At 47.7% G+C, this 18284-nt stretch overlaps 1 protein-coding gene and 1 non-coding gene across 2 annotated transcripts in view; both read right to left on the reverse strand.

The window, feature by feature from the left end:
• LOC125441552 (adenylate kinase 8-like) overlaps positions 1–18284 on the reverse strand; it is a 117152-nt gene that overhangs the window by 38257 nt on the left and 60611 nt on the right. The window contains exons 6-7 of the mRNA XM_048512160.1: positions 1633–1714; positions 148–219 (exon numbers count right to left, since the gene is read on the reverse strand). Of these exons, the coding sequence (XP_048368117.1) occupies positions 148–219; positions 1633–1714 (154 nt within the window). The remainder of the gene's footprint in view (positions 1–147; positions 220–1632; positions 1715–18284) is intronic.
• Positions 2885–2991, reverse strand: LOC125442319. Its single transcript, XR_007245974.1, has one exon. It is a non-coding gene; the product is annotated as a U6 spliceosomal RNA (small nuclear RNA).

The following is an 18284-nucleotide window of genomic DNA, read 5'->3' on the forward strand; positions in this document are numbered from 1 at the left end:
GAGCACAGAGGGTTCTGAACCCACTAAATTACTAAAGTCTTCTGCTGTCTGACTTGTCCCGCAATTCCTGCCACTTCCAACCTCTGTTTCCCACCCACAAACAGTAGCAAGACAGTAATCTAACACTGCAGTAAAAGTGCACTTTACCTCCAGTGTAGACATCCACTCTTTTCCCAAGATTCCTCTCAATCAGCACAGTATCAGCAGCGTGGAGCAACACTGGAAAAGGAAGGAACAATTAAAAATGCAGCGCGTGAGATTGCTGCCGGCTTTGATATTTTCAAAGGGAGAGCAGTCACGTCTGGTTTTCGCTGTCGCGGGATGCTTCCGGTCCAACTTCAGATCTGTTATCTAGCCCAAGCCGTCAGCTGGTGTCAATAAGTCTTTAACTCCAACTGCTGTAGCCCACTGAAGATCAACTACAGAGATTGGGCTTCCCCACCATGCTCTAAAAAATCCCTGTCACTTCCCCACACCACACCACCCACAACATCTTGTTTCTCCTACTAAACGTTCCATCTGATGTACTTGAACTCTGTGTGATTTTCTGTGGAACAAGAACGTGACAAGAGCCCTGCTGGATCTGACCAGTGGTCCTTCCAGTCCAGCATCCTGTCTCACACAAGCGGCCGTGAAACCTTCTTTTTTCGGAAAATATCACACATTGGCCAACCAGTTCCTCTGGAGGTCCCACAGCAGGGCATAGAAGGTGAACACTTCCCCCGGTGTTGCCTCCTGATCAGTGGTGGGATCCAAAAATTTTAGTAACAGGTTCCCATGGTGGTGGGATTCAAACAGTGGTGTAGCGCCAATGGGGCTGGGCGGGGCACGACAGGGGTGTGGCTGGGCATTCCGGGGGCGGGGCATTAATAATTTCTCTGTTACTGTAAAAAAACTCTTACTGTAAAAAAAAAAGTTCCTAATTTCCAGCTGGTATCTTTCCGTCCATCATTTAAACTCATTATAGCAAGTCCTATCATCTACTGCCAACAGAAACAACGACTTCTCCTCTAATTGACTGCCTGTCAAATACTTAATACTTTCAAATTCTTAATTTTGTTTCTAGAAATCAAAAGAAGGAGACTTTCCTTAAACAAGGAACTTTACCCTATTTCTAAAACCTGTTTTGAAAACAGCCCAACAGGGAGAATGATCCCGTTTTCTACCTTCGCTAACCAGCCACATAGGAAACAACAGGACTTGATGATTTTTGGACCTAATGGAATTTCTAACGGAAAAGCGGACCCAATTAGTCACCCCCTCTCGGCACACACAAAGAATTAGTAACCCACTCTCGGGAACCGGTGAGAACCTGCGGGATCCCACCTCTGCTCCTGATACTGGCTACTGCCTCAATTGTGGCGGTTCCCTTTACAAATCATGAGTAGAATTACTGACAATAATATGGCTGCCTGCATTTTTCTGGGGAAAAAAAACAAGTCATAGCAAGAAATTAAGATGACTTTCTGGGTGCCTCCCACAAATGAAAACTTGCTGCAAAAGTATTCATTTTACCCCTCATGAAAATGTACCACTTTTTTAAAAAAAACCTTCCTTTCCATCCAGTTTTTTTTATGAAGCTGTTAAATAACGTAACAGATCATACAATCTATGAGAAAGTTCTGATCTTACCAACATGTCTGGGAATGATCCCCTTGTCCTGCAGGGCTCGTGCAAGTTCTCGGGTTTCAGGGATCCCTTCCATAACCCAGCCCTGGTGGATCAAGACACATCACAGTTACCCGTTTAAATTAAGGGCATTCAACAGCAGTCCATAAACACACAGTGACCAGCTCTTCCGGAGGAAAGATTTAAGAATATAGAATGTTCCAAAAGGGTCTGTTCTTGTGATCTCCTTACGGCTGAAACACTGGACCATTCTCTGTTTGCATGCCCTCAATATGATAAGATACGCATGATGCGGCTGGCCTCCACGTGGGCCAGGACTTTTACAGCCCTGGCCCCTGCCTGGTGGAACACTCTTCCTCCAGCTGTCCAGGCCCTGCAGGATCTTGGTGAGTTCCGCAGGGCCTGCAAGACGGAGTTGTTCCGCCGGGCTTTTGGAGTGTCCAGCCGCTGATATGAGTGCCCCTTTACCCTCCTGTACTTTGGCCCATACCATCTATGGGCCCCATTCTTTTCTCCCCTTCTGGGAGAGTCTAATAGGAATTGTTGCGGGCATTGTTGTTGTTATTATTTGCTGCATTTTAACTCAACTTATTTAAAATTTATTATGTAATTATAATTTTCTGTTGTTCACCGCCCAGAGCCCTCCGGGGGTTGGGCGGTATATAAGATTAAAAAATGAATAAATAAATAAATAAATAAATAAATAAAATACATGAATTCCATTTTCTTGCAATGTTCTCAGTGGCAAGAGTGTTACAAGATACCCAACCTCCTGAACAGCTCTGATGCACTCTTTTGTGCGACCCAACCCCTACCCCCGGCCTCAGTGCTTATAAAAGCAGCTCTACAAGGCTGGGGACTGCAGCCTCTTCTGGCCTGCCCAGAGGGGAGGGCAGAAGGGACTGCAGGCTGCCAGCTGCCAGCTGGGAGCCCAGCCGGCAGGGGGGCAGAGGGGGGGAGTCAGGCACACTAGACCCCGCCCATGTCGATGATGACATGGGCGGGGTCGAGGGCGCTCAGCGACAACGAGGCAGCAGGAAGTCCTGCTGCCTCGTTGTCTTCAAGTGCCCTCATGTGAAGCCCTCATGGGCGGGGTCGAGGGCACCTGGCAGCAGTGAGGGTGATGGAGCCCCGGCCTGAGGGGGGAGCGCATCTGGAGCGCATCCATACACCTCTGCAGAGAAGCCAAAGGGCAGTCATGAGTACTTGAAATGGCTGTCTCCCACAGCGAATAGGAGAAAATGACAACAGGGAGGTCAGGTGGAGATGAGTCATTCTTTGAGCGTCATCCTTGCACAGGGGCTACGCTAATCTTCTCCGTATCGTTCCAAATGTTCGTATATGTGCTGCCGAAGCAAGCACCAGGTGATGTGAAAGGAGGCACCTTCAAGTCTCCCAGATGTAAAGCGGGTGAGACGGAAGGTAAGGTGACCATCCAAGACTTCGTGGTCTTGATTAACTCATTGATTCCCCTTAGGGGTTAAGGACAGGGTGGAAACTGATTTCCTTCACCATCTTTCTTTTCGGACAATGATGTATAAAAGCCAAAAGCCAGGCCGTCCCGTAAGCACGGTATGGGTTCTATCACTTCTTTCTGCAGGACGGAGCCCGTCTCCTAGCAAAGAATGAGGTTGATAGGAATTCAGAAAAGGGTGAATGAGAAGTGAACTCAACTGCATATTGAGACCCAACGATCTGTGGTAATCTCCTCTCAGGCTGAGGGATGATATCTTCAAACCCAAAGAGGGTTTTGACAAGGAGGACCGCTGGGCAGTCGGTGGAATAAGAAGACTTGTGTGAAAGAGGAAAAGATTTCTTATACAACAGGCGGTCAGAAGAAATGCGATCCATTTGGAAGAAATGTGTGACTATTTGGAAGACCCTGACACATAGGCGAAGCTACAAGGGGGCGGGGGGAGTGTGCTGCGCACCGGGCGCACGCCTAAGGTGTGTATGTGGAAAATTGCCCCCTCCCCCCGTGACTCCCCCACCCCCCTCGCAGTCCCCCCCACTTACCTTAGTTCTTAGTTTCAGGCTGAAAAGTTGTCTGTTCCATTCAGGCTGAAATGGGCCCTTGTGGGAACTATACTACCCAGGAGACCTTGAGAGCCCCAAGGTCTCTAGGGTAGTGTAGTCCCCACCCAGGCTTTTTTCAGCCTGAATTGAACAGGCCGCTTTTTAGCCTGAAACTAAGCCTGAAACTAAGAACGAAGAAGAAGAAGAAGAAGAAGAAGAAGAAGAAGAAGAAGAAGAAGAAGAAGAAGAAGGAGGAGGAGGAGGAGGAGGAGGAGGAGGAGGAGGAGGAGGAGTTTGGATTTATATCCCCCCTTTCTCTCCTGCAGGAGACTCAAAGGGGCTTACAATCTCCTTGCCCTTCCCCCCTCACAACAAACACCCTGTGAGGTAGGTGGGGCTCAGAGAGCTCCGAGAAGCTGTGACTAGCTGTGACTACCTTGGGGTCACCCAGCTGGCATGTGTGGGAGTGTACAGGCTAATCTGAATTCCCCAGATAAGCATCCACAGCTCAGGTGGCAGAGCTGGGAATCAAACCCGGTTCCTCCAGATTAGATACACGAGCTCTTAACCTCCTACGCCACTGCTGCTAAGGTAAGTGGGGGGCCGTGGGGGGGCAGGGCAGGAGCAGGGCCCATGGGGGCCCCCCAGAAAATGCAAAGTCCACCCTGGGCGCAGCTTGGCCCAGCCACGCCTCTGCCCTGACAGCTGGAAATCACTGTCAATGTATTTATTGTGTAGGAATCCCAGAAAGGCCAATGGAGCGTACTGTGGACCAGGGCTTTTGACGATGCTCTCGTGTATCATCCATCCTCGTGCTCAACAAATCTTCCCCGTAGAAACGGAGGTCTTCAATCTTCATTTTTGCATCTGGCGTTATGGAGGATGATCACAAGCCAGCATGATGGCGGCGGGCTACAGGAGTAGACGTTTGTCTCCATCCACCCTGGGTGACATGCTGAGTGGCGAACATCTGCTGCTTTGTCGGCCGAAGAGCCTCCTCCTTGAACGTCGCTGCCAAGAGACTCATTTCCTCTGAAAGATGATCCTATGCCAGGGACAGTTTCTCCCGCAAGAGTTTTTGGGAGCCGGCCACGAACCAAGAGGAAAGGCAGGGCGTAAAAGCTTTCATAACCGAACAAACAGAAATTAATAAAGACTAAATCTCCCTCAATATGTTGAAACTCTTCAATGGCATCCAACCGAGCGGATAAGACTGGAAGGGCTACGAGTGCATTTAAAGCAGATTTGGATAATCACAAATAAAGGGCCTTCACGAGACGGGGGATGTTGGGTAACTTGGATGACCGGCGCTACAGTCATTCGACCCATCTGTTTGGGAAAACATGAGAAGGCCTTCAGAGGGTGACAAATGTGCATCCAACGTGATTTTGGTGGGAGACAAGACCAAAAGCTTATTCCAGTTTTGGAGTCTGAGGCTTTGGAAACGGAACAAGCTCCAACCACAAAATTGATGACAGTTGAACTCTCACTTCTGCCTTGAATGTCAGCAGTGGCGTAGCGCCCATGGGACAGGGGGGTACGTGACGCCCCGGACGCCCTGCCCCCCTGGTGCGGAGGCATTGCCGGGACGTGGAGGGGACCCTGGGCACAGTTCCCCCTCGCTCCACCCCTGAATGTCAGAGGACAAGGGAGACCACCAGAATGACTATGAGTATCTAGGTCAGGTGCCTGTTGACAGGAGGATGGATTGCCATAGGATTTAGGGAAAGAGGCAGAGTTCATTCGTGATTTTGCAGCCTCCGTGATGGAATCAATACAGTAGCTGTCAGGATCAAGCATGCTGGTGGAACAACGGGTGAGGATCGCGTTTGTACCAACGGCTAAGATGCATGATGGCGAGTGGTCTGCTGTGCAGAGATGACAAAATAAGCTCTGTCGATTGACAAATGCTCGGTTGGAGAAGATAGGAATAAAGGAAAAACCTAATAGTCATAGATCTCCGAGAAGTCTCCAAATAAAGCTGCCGGAGCAGTAGATGAAAAGAAACTGAGCAGGAGAGCACAGCTCCTTCTCCTTGGAACATGCTCAGTCCTCAGAGCCTGCATTCCTGAGAAGGAGTTCTTCGTGCCAGAAAGCCACCTGAGCTCGAGAAGTTTCCAAAATGTTACTCAGCACAGGTGCAAAGCCCATCAGTGCAATGCACAGAGACCACAAAATGATGAGGAAGCCAAGCAAACCACTTGGGGAGGCTTGGAAATTGAGGGCTGGGGACTTGGAAAAGAAAGGCAGAGGGCAAAGAAACCTGGAAGGCGGACCAGGCAGAGAAGAGGGCTGCGACGTGTCCAGGAGGAATCACGAACTCGTGTGGAATAGCCAGCTTCATCTTCCAACTGCAGGGCTGTACTTACAGACAGAGGTGGGATCCAGCAGGTTCCCACAGGTTCCCAAGAGTAGGTTACTAATTATTTGCATGTGCCGAGAGGGGGTGACCAATTGGTGATTTTGCCACGTGATTTTTGCCTTAGTTACGCCCCTCCCCTCAGCAGTAGCGCGCAGAACTTGAAGCAGTCTGGCAGGAGGTGCACCGGCGTGCGTGGCAGCCTGCGCCTGCGTGCATTCGTTTCCTGCCCAAGGACCGGCGCAGTGGCTGCGTCCTTGCCACAGCCCCGCCCAGGAATGCCCCGTCCCCTGAATGCCCGTCCACGCCCCCGTCATGCCCCGCCCAGCCCCATTGGCGCTACGCCACAGTTTGAATCCCACCACCATGGGAACCTGTGACTAAAATTTTTGGATCCCACCACTGCTTACAGAAGTGTGGTGTAGAGAAAAGTACACTACAGCCTTTTCATATCAGTTTGACTTCACAAAAGCTGGGAGCTGCGTTGAGTGAGGATGCAGAGAATTCTATTAGCCCTCCCTAGTTTCCCATGTGGTGATAGTGGTAGTGGTAGAAATGCTGGAAAGTTGAAGTCGACTTCTGGTAACCCTCAAGGGATGTTCAAGGCAATAGACTTTCAGAGGTGTATTGTCGAAGGCTTTCACGCCCGGAATCACTTGGGTGCTGTGCGGTTTTCGGGCTGTATGGCCGTGTTCTAGCAGCATTCTCTCCTGACGTTTCGCCTGCATCTGTGGCTGGCATCTTCAGAGGATCTGATGTTGGGAAAGCAAGTGGAGTATATATACCTGTTGGAGTGTACAGGGTGGGTGAAGAAACCTGGTCTGTGAGTAACAAAGAAGACAGCCAGGTCAATAGGTGAGGGCATCTGAATAGAAGTATGAGTAACAATGAAGTCTATAGCATGGCAGTAACAATGAAGATAGCAAGGTCAATAGGTGGGAGCATCTGAATAGAAGTATCCTGGCCTTTGTTTCCTTTGTCTATAGCCATCCTATGTTTGTGTGGAGCTGATTAGTCACTGTCTTGACTCTAGTATTTTTCAACACTGGCAGCCAAGTTCTGTTCATTTTCATGGTTTCTTCCTTTCTGTTGAAATTGTCCATGTGCTCGTGGATTTCAATGGCTTCTCTGTGTAGTCTGGTGTAGTGGTTGTCAGAGTGGTCCAGAATTTCTGTGTTTTCAAATAATATTCTATGTTCAGGTTGGTTTATCATGTGTTCTGCTATTGCTGATTTTTCTGGCTGAAATAGTCTGCAGTGCTTTTCGTGTTCTTTGATACGTGTCTGAGCGCTGCGTTTGGTGGTTCCTATGTAGACTTGTCCACAGCTGCATGGTATGCGGTAGACTCCTGCAGTAGCTAGAGGATCCCTCTTATCCTTTGCTGAACGTAGCAACTGTTGAACATAGCATCAACAAAAATTCAACAGATGCTACGTTCAGCTATTGTTCACCCAAGTTTCCGAGGTGGTTTGCCACTGCCTTCCCATACAAAACCACCATTCCCAGTACTTATTGGTGTAATGGTACAACTCTGGAAACGACTGAAGTCTGCAGTGTAAATACGAACACAGAATTAACACGTGATTGGTTGTAATGTACAACTTCATCCAAGCCCTCAGGATCACCCAGGAATGAAAATCTAAGGGCCACTGGGGTTATCTCTTATCCAGACTCCATGGAAATGAATAGGAGCTGCACAAATTTCTCCAAGCTGCACAAATTTCTCCATTTGGGATAAGAACGAATTCTCTTTTATGTACCTATTGTGCCGAAGGATTTCTTTTTTTTTCTAGGAGAAAGTTTGGCGGCAAACAAAACTCGGCATCTCTACTTTGAGAAAGGGCGGGGGAGGGAATCTGAAAATGCTGAAATATTCAAAAGGATACCAACCCACGCAGCAGATAAAAAAAGCTAAACAAAGCTTAAAGAGCAAAGTGCAGAGGAAAAATATGCACACTTCATTCTTTTCCTAAATTATACAGGAAAATTCACTGTAATGGAATCCTCTCAACTCCCAGAGCTAATGAAGCAACAGACCAAAAGAGATCTATGCAGAGAGGCCGGCTGGTTCCCTGAAGTCCTTGTTATAGCCAGCTAAGTGTTGGATTGAACATCTTTTCTGTTTTTTTCTTAAAGACCACAAAAAAGAGAAAACGCAAACACTTAAACATCTATGCAATACTACACAGGGAATCAAACCGAGCCTATATATTAAAAACTAAGCAACCAACTCCCCTTCACCCCCACCGTCAGAACCAAATGAGACACTATTTCAGTTGAACCTGAACTGGGGCAGCATCGGGGGAAAAAAATAATAATTCTGGATATCTTTCCAAATTAGGAGTTTTGACTAAATGCATGCATGCTCATTTACATCAAGTGGAATGCGGCAACACAGAACAGAACTAGAACGGGAACTGCTCCTGGAGGTGAACTGACCTGGTTCCTGGGCTTGGATCGGTTTGAACTGGAACCATTTTGTCGGATATATAAATTGGGGGAGCTGATTCTAGCAAGACACCCCAATCATAGCAGAGCAGTATAGAAGAGACAGATTCTCAGTTGCTTTTTGTATACAAGTTTACTAACTCTAATTACATGGAGCTAAAATAAGAAATGTTTTCCTCTTGTCTACATTACTATGCATTTGGTTAAGAAGAAGAAGAAGAAGAGTTTGGATTTATATCCCCCCTTTCTCTCCTGCAGGAGACTCAAAGGGGCTTACAATCTCCTTGCCCTTCCCCCCCCCCCAACGAACACCCTGTGAGGTAGGTGAGGCTAGGAGAGCTCAGAGGAACTGTGACTAGTCCAAGGTCACCCAGCTGGCAAGTGTGGGAGTGTACAGGCTAATCTGAATTCCCCAGATAAGCCTCCACAGCTCAGGCAGCAGAGCTGGGAATCAAACCCGGTTCCTCCAGATTAGATACACGAGCTCTTAACCTCCTACGCCACTGCTGCTCCTGCTAACTGTGGGATGACCTACCAATCTACCAATCTTGATCCTCCTTGATCTGAGATTGCAAATACCTTAGCAGACCAGGTGCTCGGGAGCAGCAGCAGCAGCAGAAGGCCATTGCTTTCCCATCCTGCATGTGAGCTCCCAAAGGCACCTGGTAGGCCACTGCGAGTAGCAGAGTGCGGGCCCAGATGGGCTCTGATCTGATCCAGCAGGCTCCTTCTTATGTTCTTACTATCTCAGCACATGGCTTGGCATCTCTTACAAGTCTTCCTCTTTCTCCTCTTACAAGTCTTTCTCTTTCTTATAAAGTTAACTTTATAACTTCTGATGTACATGCTCACTAACATGTAAGCAATAACATGATCAATAGCTAGTCAATAGATTAGGGCACAAACAAAGACCTCAGCAACTTGTTTACATACAGTTAACCCTTTTGTTTGTTTGTTTGTTTGTTTGTTTGTTTGTTTGTTTATCCATCCATCCATCCATCCATCCATCCATCCATCCATCCATCCATCCATCCATGCATCCATGCATTCATGCATTCATGCATTCATTCATTCATAGAATAGAATAGAATAGAATAGAATAGAATAGAATAGAATAGAATAGAATAGAATCTTTATTGGCCAAGTGTGATTGGACACACAAGGAATTTGTCTCCGGTGCATATGCTCTCAGTGTACATAAAAGAAAAATACATTTGTCAAGAATCATAAGGTACAGCACTTAATGATTGTCATATAGGTCTAGTAAGCAATCAGGAAACGATCAGTAGTAATGAAAACATAAAATGTAAAATCATAAAATAAAATAAAATGTAAAATAAAATGAAATGCCAGCACAGGCTATAGTCATACAGTCAGAAGTGGGAGGAGATGGGTAATAGGAATGATGAAAAAAGTAGTGCAGTAATTATATAATAAGTGTATAATAAATAGTTTAACATTATCAAGGGAATTATTTGTTTAACAGAGTGATGGCATTCGGGAAAAAACTGTTCTTATGTCTAGTTGTCTTGGTGTGCAGTGCTCTGTAGCGACGTTTAGAGGGTAAGAGTTGAAACAGTTTATGTTTGAAACAGTTTATGTTCATGTTGAAACAGTTTATGTTCATTATGTTGAAACAGTTTATGTTCATTCATTCATTCATTTATTAAACTTGATAGACCGCCCAACCCCCGGAGGGCTCTGGGCGGTGGACAATAAACGTAGAAAGCATTTACAATGTAAAATAATAAAATAATAATCTTTTCGAATTCAAAAAAACTCAGCACGTGGAAAATAAACGGTACATTGATTGAACAGGTCCATTCATACAGATATTTAGAAGAAGAAGAAGAGTTTGGATTTATATCCCCCCTTTCTCTCCTGCAGGAGACTCAACGGGGCTGACAATCTCCTTGCCCTTCCCCCCTCACAACAAGCACCCTGTGAGGTAGGTGGGGCTGAGAGAGCTCAGAAGAGCTGTGACTAGCCCAAGGTCACCCAGCTGGCGTGTGTGGGAGTGTACAGGCTAATCTGAATTCCCCAGATAAGCCTCCACAGCTCAGGCGGCAGAGCTGGGAATCAAACCCGGTTCCTCCAGATTAGATACATGAGCTCTTAACCTCCTACGCCACTGCTGCTCCTATTTAGGAATCACCTTCCACCATTCCTTAACCTGGACCTCTCATGTCCACCAGACTCTCAATACAAGTAAAACCAAAGTGTTGGCAATATCCAGATTTTTTCACACCAGAGGCGGTCAATTTTTTCCTGCCGCAATGGAAGTTTTTCAGTTAAAACTACTGCCACAATTACTTTACGGAGCTCCAATCTGGTGAGCAAAAACCGCTGAGAAATTAGAGAGTGTTCAATCTTTGTTTTTTCGTCGTTTATTGGGTCTTTCAAACTCAGTCACGTATCAAGTTCTTTGTTTAGAAACCCAGACCAAGACGATTTTTTCCCGGGTTTGGCTTTCTTTGTTTAAATACTGGCTTCGCCTTCATTTTAGAGCCCTCCCGGGCAGTCTGACATATCTTCTGTTAAGCGACCACTTCCACTCCACCTGGCACACCAAAATTATCAATCAAATAAACAACATAGGTGTATCTTTTGACCAACTCCTACTGATGGACGAAAGACAGGCTTTCGGAGTGTTGAAACAACGTACTCTTGACATTGAAGGGCAGCTTCTCACAGCTGGAGCCTGCAGAACTTGTTCTCCCACATTTTATGGCATTTCACCACCATTGCCGGGTTTCATGGCTAAATATATGAGTAATTTAATCAATCCACATCTCCGTAGATATTTTATGCTTGCTCGGCTTAATGTGCTACCGACTGCCCAAACAAGAGGCAGATATCATGGCATCCCACAGGAGAACAGGACTTGTTCCTGCGCAGCGGGCCTACCCGAAACAACTGAACACGTGCTCCTTCATTGTAAAGATTTGGAAGTCTATCGGTTGCTTTTTCTCGAGGCCATCTTGAAGAAATTTTCAGTGAGATCAGACAAGGAAATAGTTTCATACTTGCTTAGTGACCATCATCCCCACACCACTGAATCAGTTGCCAGGTTTTTAACAAAGGCACTTGGATCAAGGGCGAAACCTTTGTGTAAATTTTAGTCAATTGGTTTTAACATAATTTGTATTTTACCACTCTTTATATGCCATTAAAGGTTTTGTATTTGTATTTGTATTAAAATAATATGCCAATAAAAACACTAAAATACATTATAGCAGCAGTTTATATATCAATCCAAATACGGATGGCGCTCTGACCAAAGGCCAGGAGGGTCAGCATTGCCCAAAAATAGATGGAATCAGTAACCAGGCAATGCTGGAGCTGGCAGGCGATTGCGGGGGCTTTACAGGGGGGCAGGCAAACTGCGGCTGGCATTCCCAAAGGCCCGGTGGAATAACTCGGTCTTGCAGGCCCTGCGGAACTCACCAAGGTCCCGCAGGGCCCGGACAGCAGATGGTAGAGCATTCCACCAGGACGGGGCCAGGGCTGTAAAGGCCTTGGCCCGGGTAGAGGCCAGCCGCATCGATGAGGGGCGGGGGACTACCAGCAGATTGGCCTCCGCTGAGCGCAGAAGCCTATTCGGGACACATGGGGTAAGACGGTCTCGCAGGTATGAAGGTATGACTGAGTTGTGACAGACCCTTGCAGTACACACGACCTCCGAACTGGAACTGAATCACAGCATTTCACGGTTTGAGACCCCGCTACCAGAACAGTCTGGAAACACAGCGCAGTTTATACACAACAGCCGAATGTGGAACACCTCAGCTGAAGTTTGCTAAATATTTTCTGGGGAGGGTTTCAGCAAGGATTTCGTGGGACGCTGTGTTAGGAATTAACTGTTGTTTTAATTGTATTTATGGTAATAATTTTGTGATGATTTTATGTATGATGTTTTTATGCTGTACACCGCCCTGAGCCCCTAGGGGATAGGGCGGTATATTAAATAATGATGATGATGATGATGATGATGATGATGATGATGATGATGATGATGATGATGATGATGATGATGATGATGATGATGATACTAATACTAATACTAATGCTAATACTACTACTAATAATAATAATGATGATGATGATGATGATGAAGATGAAGATGATGATGATAATAATACTGATAATTCTAATACTAATACTAATGCTAATGCTAATACTACTACTACTACTAATAATAATAATAATAATGATGATGATGATGATGATGATGATGATGATAATGATGATAATAATACTGATAATACTAATACTAATACTAATACTAATACTAATGCTAATGCTGCTACTACTACTACTACTACTACTACTACTACTACTAATAATAATAATAATAATAATAATAATAATAATAATAATAATAATGCGGTCCCCATTTTCTCCACTGGTCGCTTGCCCGAGTAAGTCACCGTCACTTGACTGCCACCTATGTCCAGAGCAAGAAAGGGACATTACGCATGGGGGGTGCACGTTTGTCCAAATACATTTGCATGTTGCACCGAAGCCATCGGGAATTACTGGTTCCTGCATCGACTTGAAGCCTTATCAGTGGGGGAATCCAACGAACTGCAGAACGGTTCAGAGGAAACACTGCAGTAAGGAGGAATCCAGGGCATTCTAATTACACTGGATAACGCAATCTCTTTGCAACTCTCTAATGAGGCCGGTTTGTACCAATGGACCAGGGTCAGGGATTTCTAGAAGAAATCAAAGCAGACTCAAACGACTCCTGGATGATGGCAGGAGTCGTCCTCCTCCTCACCTCCTCCTCACCTTGGGTTAATTTCTGAACCCAGGCAGCAGCAGCAGCAGCAGCAGCAGCAGCAGCAGCAGCAGCAGCAGCAGAAGAAGAAGAAGAAGAAGAAGAAGAAGAAGAAGAAGAAGAGGAGGAGGAGGAGGAGGAGGAGGAAGAGGAGGAGGAGGAGTAGTAGTTTAGATTTATATCCCCCCTTTCTCTCCTGCAGGAGACTCAAAGGGGCTTACAGTCTCCTTGCCCTTCCCCCCTCACAACAAACACCCTGTGAGGTAGGTGGGGCTGAGAGAGCTCCGAGAAGCTGTGACTAGCCCAAGGTCACCCAGCTGGCGTGTGCAGGAGTGTACAGGCTAATCTGAATTCCCCAGATAAGCCTCCACAGCTCAGGCGGCAGAGCTGGGAACCAAACCCGGTTCCTCCAGATTAGATACATGAGCTCTTAGCCTCCTACGCCACTGCTGCTCCTACCTGAACCCAGGTAGCTCACAGTGCCAAGTAGGTATTGGCATTTACAAGAGTTGGTACAGTGGCTATGGGTCAGTGAGATGGGAAGGGCCCTGCCTCGCTGGTAGAACTAAACCTCTGCCGCTCCAGGTGGCTGGGAAAGACGGCCCGAGACTCCAAAGACTGACTGTGAATCAGCTCTTTATATTTTCGCTCCGAGAATAAAAGCGCTTGGTTCAAATTCTGCCCAAAACGCAAACACAATATCAGACTTCAGACAAACTTCATCCTTCCCAATCTAAAATACACAACAGCAAACTATCTTACAAGGCAACAGTTCAGACTACTGACAAGGTGCACGCGGCACGTATGTACGCTGTCATACGACACACAACAACTTACTAATTTCTCTAACTTTTAAAAAAGGATTGAATCCATTCAAGGTGGCGGATAAGGCTATCAGCAGGTGTCAGCTATGAAAGCAAAATGGAACCTCCATAATCGTAAGCAGTGTACCACTGAACACCGGGAACCAGGAAAAAACAAGGATGGTCACCACCTTAATGCCCTGACTGTGGGTTTTCCAGGGACTGTATAGTTGGTTGATTGTGGGAAACTAAATGCGAGGGTAGGCGAACCATGATCCAGCCAAGCAGTTTCTGACATCATAACATTTGTATTGTCGAAGGCTTTCATGGCCGGACTCATCTGGTTGTGGTGGGTTTTCCGGGCTGTGTGGCCGTGGTCTGGTAGATCTCGTTCCTAACGTTTCGCCTGCATCTGTGGCTGGCATCTTCAGAGGTGTATCACAGAGAGAGGTCTGTTACACGCTGTGTCTAGTGACACAGTGTGTAACAGACTTCTCTAGACACAGTGTGTAACAGACTTCTCTCTGTGATACACCTCTGAAGACACCAGCCACAGATGCAGGTGGAACGTTAGGAACAAGATATACCAGACCGCCGCTACACAGCCCGGAAAACCCACAATGATCATAAAATGTGTTGTTGCTGCCTGAATTGCCCACCCAAACACCTTTTTCACCCACAGGTGGAAACAAACACCCTGAGATTCTGCATGAAGCAGGCTCCGAGGTGCCTGCTTAAATTGCTAGATTTTGCAGATAACAATTTTGAGCAAAAAAGCGAGCGAGAGAGAGGGATAGTTCAGCAAACAGGTTGCTTGTAATTAATCACATTTCAAGGCGCCGGGCTAATGCATTATAAATAAGCCCCCTCTAAAACAGTTAGATATATGGGTCATTCTCCGCCCTCCCCCCTCAAAGGTCTCCCCGTTTCAAGGCCCCAGCCAATCGCTAATTAGAATACATTATGCGCCGTCTTGACACTTCAGTGAAATGTCTCGTCCGCTGCCGAGGTACAGCTTTGCTCCGCGCGGCTTTATTGATATTCCACTGTGTTCCCTTCACCATGCCCCCAGTGGCTCGGTTCTGTTTTATCACACATCAAAAGGGCTGTATGCTCAGGGCACCCCCCCTACCCCCCCGCCCCTCCCCACTCGTGGCTCGGAACTGGAGGTCTGGAACAGCTGCAAGTAGGATGGTATCACAGAAGGGACAAGCTCGAAACAGATGTCAAAGGGAAAAAAGATGACAAAAAAGGAATAAAGGGGGGGCGCATTCCGGCTGGGGAGCCAAGAAACAACCTACTGCAGAGGTCGGTCACGATTCCTGCCCTTCTGACTGCCATTAAAGTCTAATTAATATCTTCGCCTGCTAAGGATTTGTTTCCTTATGAAACCGTCGTTGGTTCCCCACCCCCCACCCATGGCAAATCATCCCCAAACATTTAAGCAGGGGTTATCTGGGTCACCCTTGCATAATAGCCAAGAGTATATAAACCCGGCGCCGCAGGGGTCCTGAATGCTTATGCGTGTCCTGATCCCTACGCCCCAATTTTGGTCCCAGCTTCACAAAAATGGGACAGATCAAACCCTACGGCTCTAAGAAATGGTTTCCCATTGTAGCGGAATTCTGTGGGGGGTTTTTTGGATCCATCAACAGAGTTCTGACTGCCGGTCAGAAGCCAGGAAGCGACTTTGCTGCCAGGGAAAAGGGAGAGCAAAGCCCCCCACCCCACCCATAAAGGCTGGGAGATGCCATGATCCTTGTGGCTCAGCTGGGGTAAACAGCTGCTAGACAGGAGGGGTTCTGCACATGTAAGTGTACACATATTATTTATTTTATTTATTTATTATTTAAACTTTTATACCGCCCCATCCCAAGGGGCTCTGGGCGGTGTACAACATGAATCTCAGTACAAATAAATATGGTTAAAACCTTTAAAAACAGCAGTAGAATAATAAGAGGCGTCCAAATACCCTAATTTTAAATCCTCCCCTAAGAGGGAGGGAGTGGCGAGTCCCTATTAGATAGAAGGGACTCAGGTGTTGGAGAGAGCGCTTCAAAAGGGGGGGGGGGGCACCTTCAGCCGGCTGGTCCCTCCAAAGGCCCAGCCAGGAACAGTTCCGTTGCACGAGCCCTCTGGAACTCCCCAAGGTCCCGCAGGGCCGGGATCAAAGCTGGTCGGAAGAGTGTTGAGCCACCAGGCGGAGGCCATGAGCAGTAAAGAGCCCTGGCCAGCCGTGTGGAAGGCCAACACCGCATCATTGAGGGAGCAGGTGCAGGGACCACAAAAGATTAGGCCTCAGCCTTGGCCCGGAGAGGCCGTGTAATGGGACATATGGGGTGATGCGGTCTTGCAGGTACGGGGTCCCCAAAGCCACGTAAGGCCTTAAAAGGTCAGCACCAACACCTTGAAAAGGAAATGATTCTACTGGGAGCCAATGCAGCTGGCGCCAGCACAAGGCTGAATGTGTTCCCCAAATGGCTGCCTATGTAAAGCTAAGCCGTGCCGCCGCATGGTTGGACCAGTTTTAGTCTCCGAATCAGGCGCATGGCAGGAAGAGAGGCCAGCGTAGAGCGAGGATTACAATGAGTCCAGGTCTGGAGGTGACCGTTGCATGGACCACTGTGGCTAGGTCCGGCTTGAAGGAGAGAGGAAGGGAAAGACCCAACCACAGGGCCTGGCAGAAGGTGGAAAAAAGCAACCAGGTTATACTGGGCCCTTACCCTGGGTCTCCATTGAAAGAGGCGAATCCAGGTGGACTCCATTTAGGAAATTCTGAAACGGAGCGGAGGTCGGCGCCAATGTGACCCCCTCCCACACCGGCGGCTGAGAAAATCCCGCCCCCTCCCTCTTGGCAGCAAAGCCAAAGGATCTCCGTCTTCGATAAGATTCAGTTTTTAACTTGCTCTATGCATAACCAACCAGCAACCGCCCTCCCAGACAATGCTGTAGAGCACTTGCAGAGGCTGGTGAGCTGCTCCCCTCTCCATCAACAGAATGAGATGCGTGTCTTCCTCATACTGATGACAAGCTAGCCCAAAACTCCGTACCAGCTGAGCAAGGGGTCGCATATAGATATTAAATAATAGCGGGGATAGTAATGCCCCCTGGGGTACACCGCAATGAAGCGGGCACTTCCGGGAGGCCTGATCCCCACACCTCACTAGGCATAGGAAGAAGACGACTTGGATTTATGGCCCACTTTTCTCTACAGTAGGGGTGGCCAACCTATGGTGCTCCAGATGTTCATGGACTACAGTTCCCATCAGCCCCTGCCAGCATGGCCAATTGACAGTCCGCTGATATTCCATGGCCAATTGATATTCCATGGCCAATTGATATTCCATGGCCAATTGGCCATGCTGGCAGGGGCTGATGGGAACTGTAGTCCATGAACATCTGGAGCACCATAGGTTGGCCACCCCTGCTCTACAGCAAGGAGTCTCAAAGCTGGTTACAGCTCCTTCCCTTCCCACAATAAACATCTCATGCAGTAGGTGGGACAGAGAGTTCTGAGAGAACTGTGACTAGCCTATGGCCACCCAGAAGGTTTCACGTGTAGGAGGGGGGAAACAAAATCAACTTCACCAGATTAGAGTCTGCTGCTCATCTGGGGGAGCGGGGAATCAAACCTGGTTTTCCAAATTAGAGCGCACTGCTCTTAACCACGCTGACTTTGCACATTCCACCACTGAAATGTAGTCATGGGAGCTATTGTGGTGTAACGGTTAACCTATTGGACTAGGTCCGGGGAAACGCAGGTTCACTTCTTCACCTGCCAGGAACCTCTCTGGGTGTCCCAGGTCAGTCACACATTCTCAGCTCAACTTATCTCACGGGAATTTTGGCAGGATAAAATGGAGGAGGAGGAGCAGGAGGAGGAGGAGAGGAGGAGCAGGAGCAGGAGGAGGAGGAGGAGGAGGAGCAGGAGCAGGAGGAGGAGGAGGAGGAGGAGGAAGAGGAGGAGGAAAGGAGGAGAAGAAGAAGAAGAGGGAGGAGGAGGAGGAGGAGAGGAGGAGGAGCAGGAGGAGGAGAAGAGGAGGAGGAGGAGAGGAGGAGGAGGAGAGGAGGAGAAGAGGAGGAGGAGAAGAGGAGGAGCAGGAGGAAGAGGAGGAGAGGAGCAGGAGGAGCAGGAGAAGAGGAGGAGAAGAAGAAGAAGAGGGAGGAGAAGATGAAGAAGAACAAGAGGGAGGAGGAGGAGGAGGAGGAGGAGAAGGAGGAGTTGGGGACTAAAATGTACTAAAAT

This window comes from Sphaerodactylus townsendi, linkage group LG12, assembly GCF_021028975.2.
Source record: "Sphaerodactylus townsendi isolate TG3544 linkage group LG12, MPM_Stown_v2.3, whole genome shotgun sequence".
Lineage (NCBI taxonomy): Eukaryota > Metazoa > Chordata > Lepidosauria > Squamata > Sphaerodactylidae > Sphaerodactylus > Sphaerodactylus townsendi.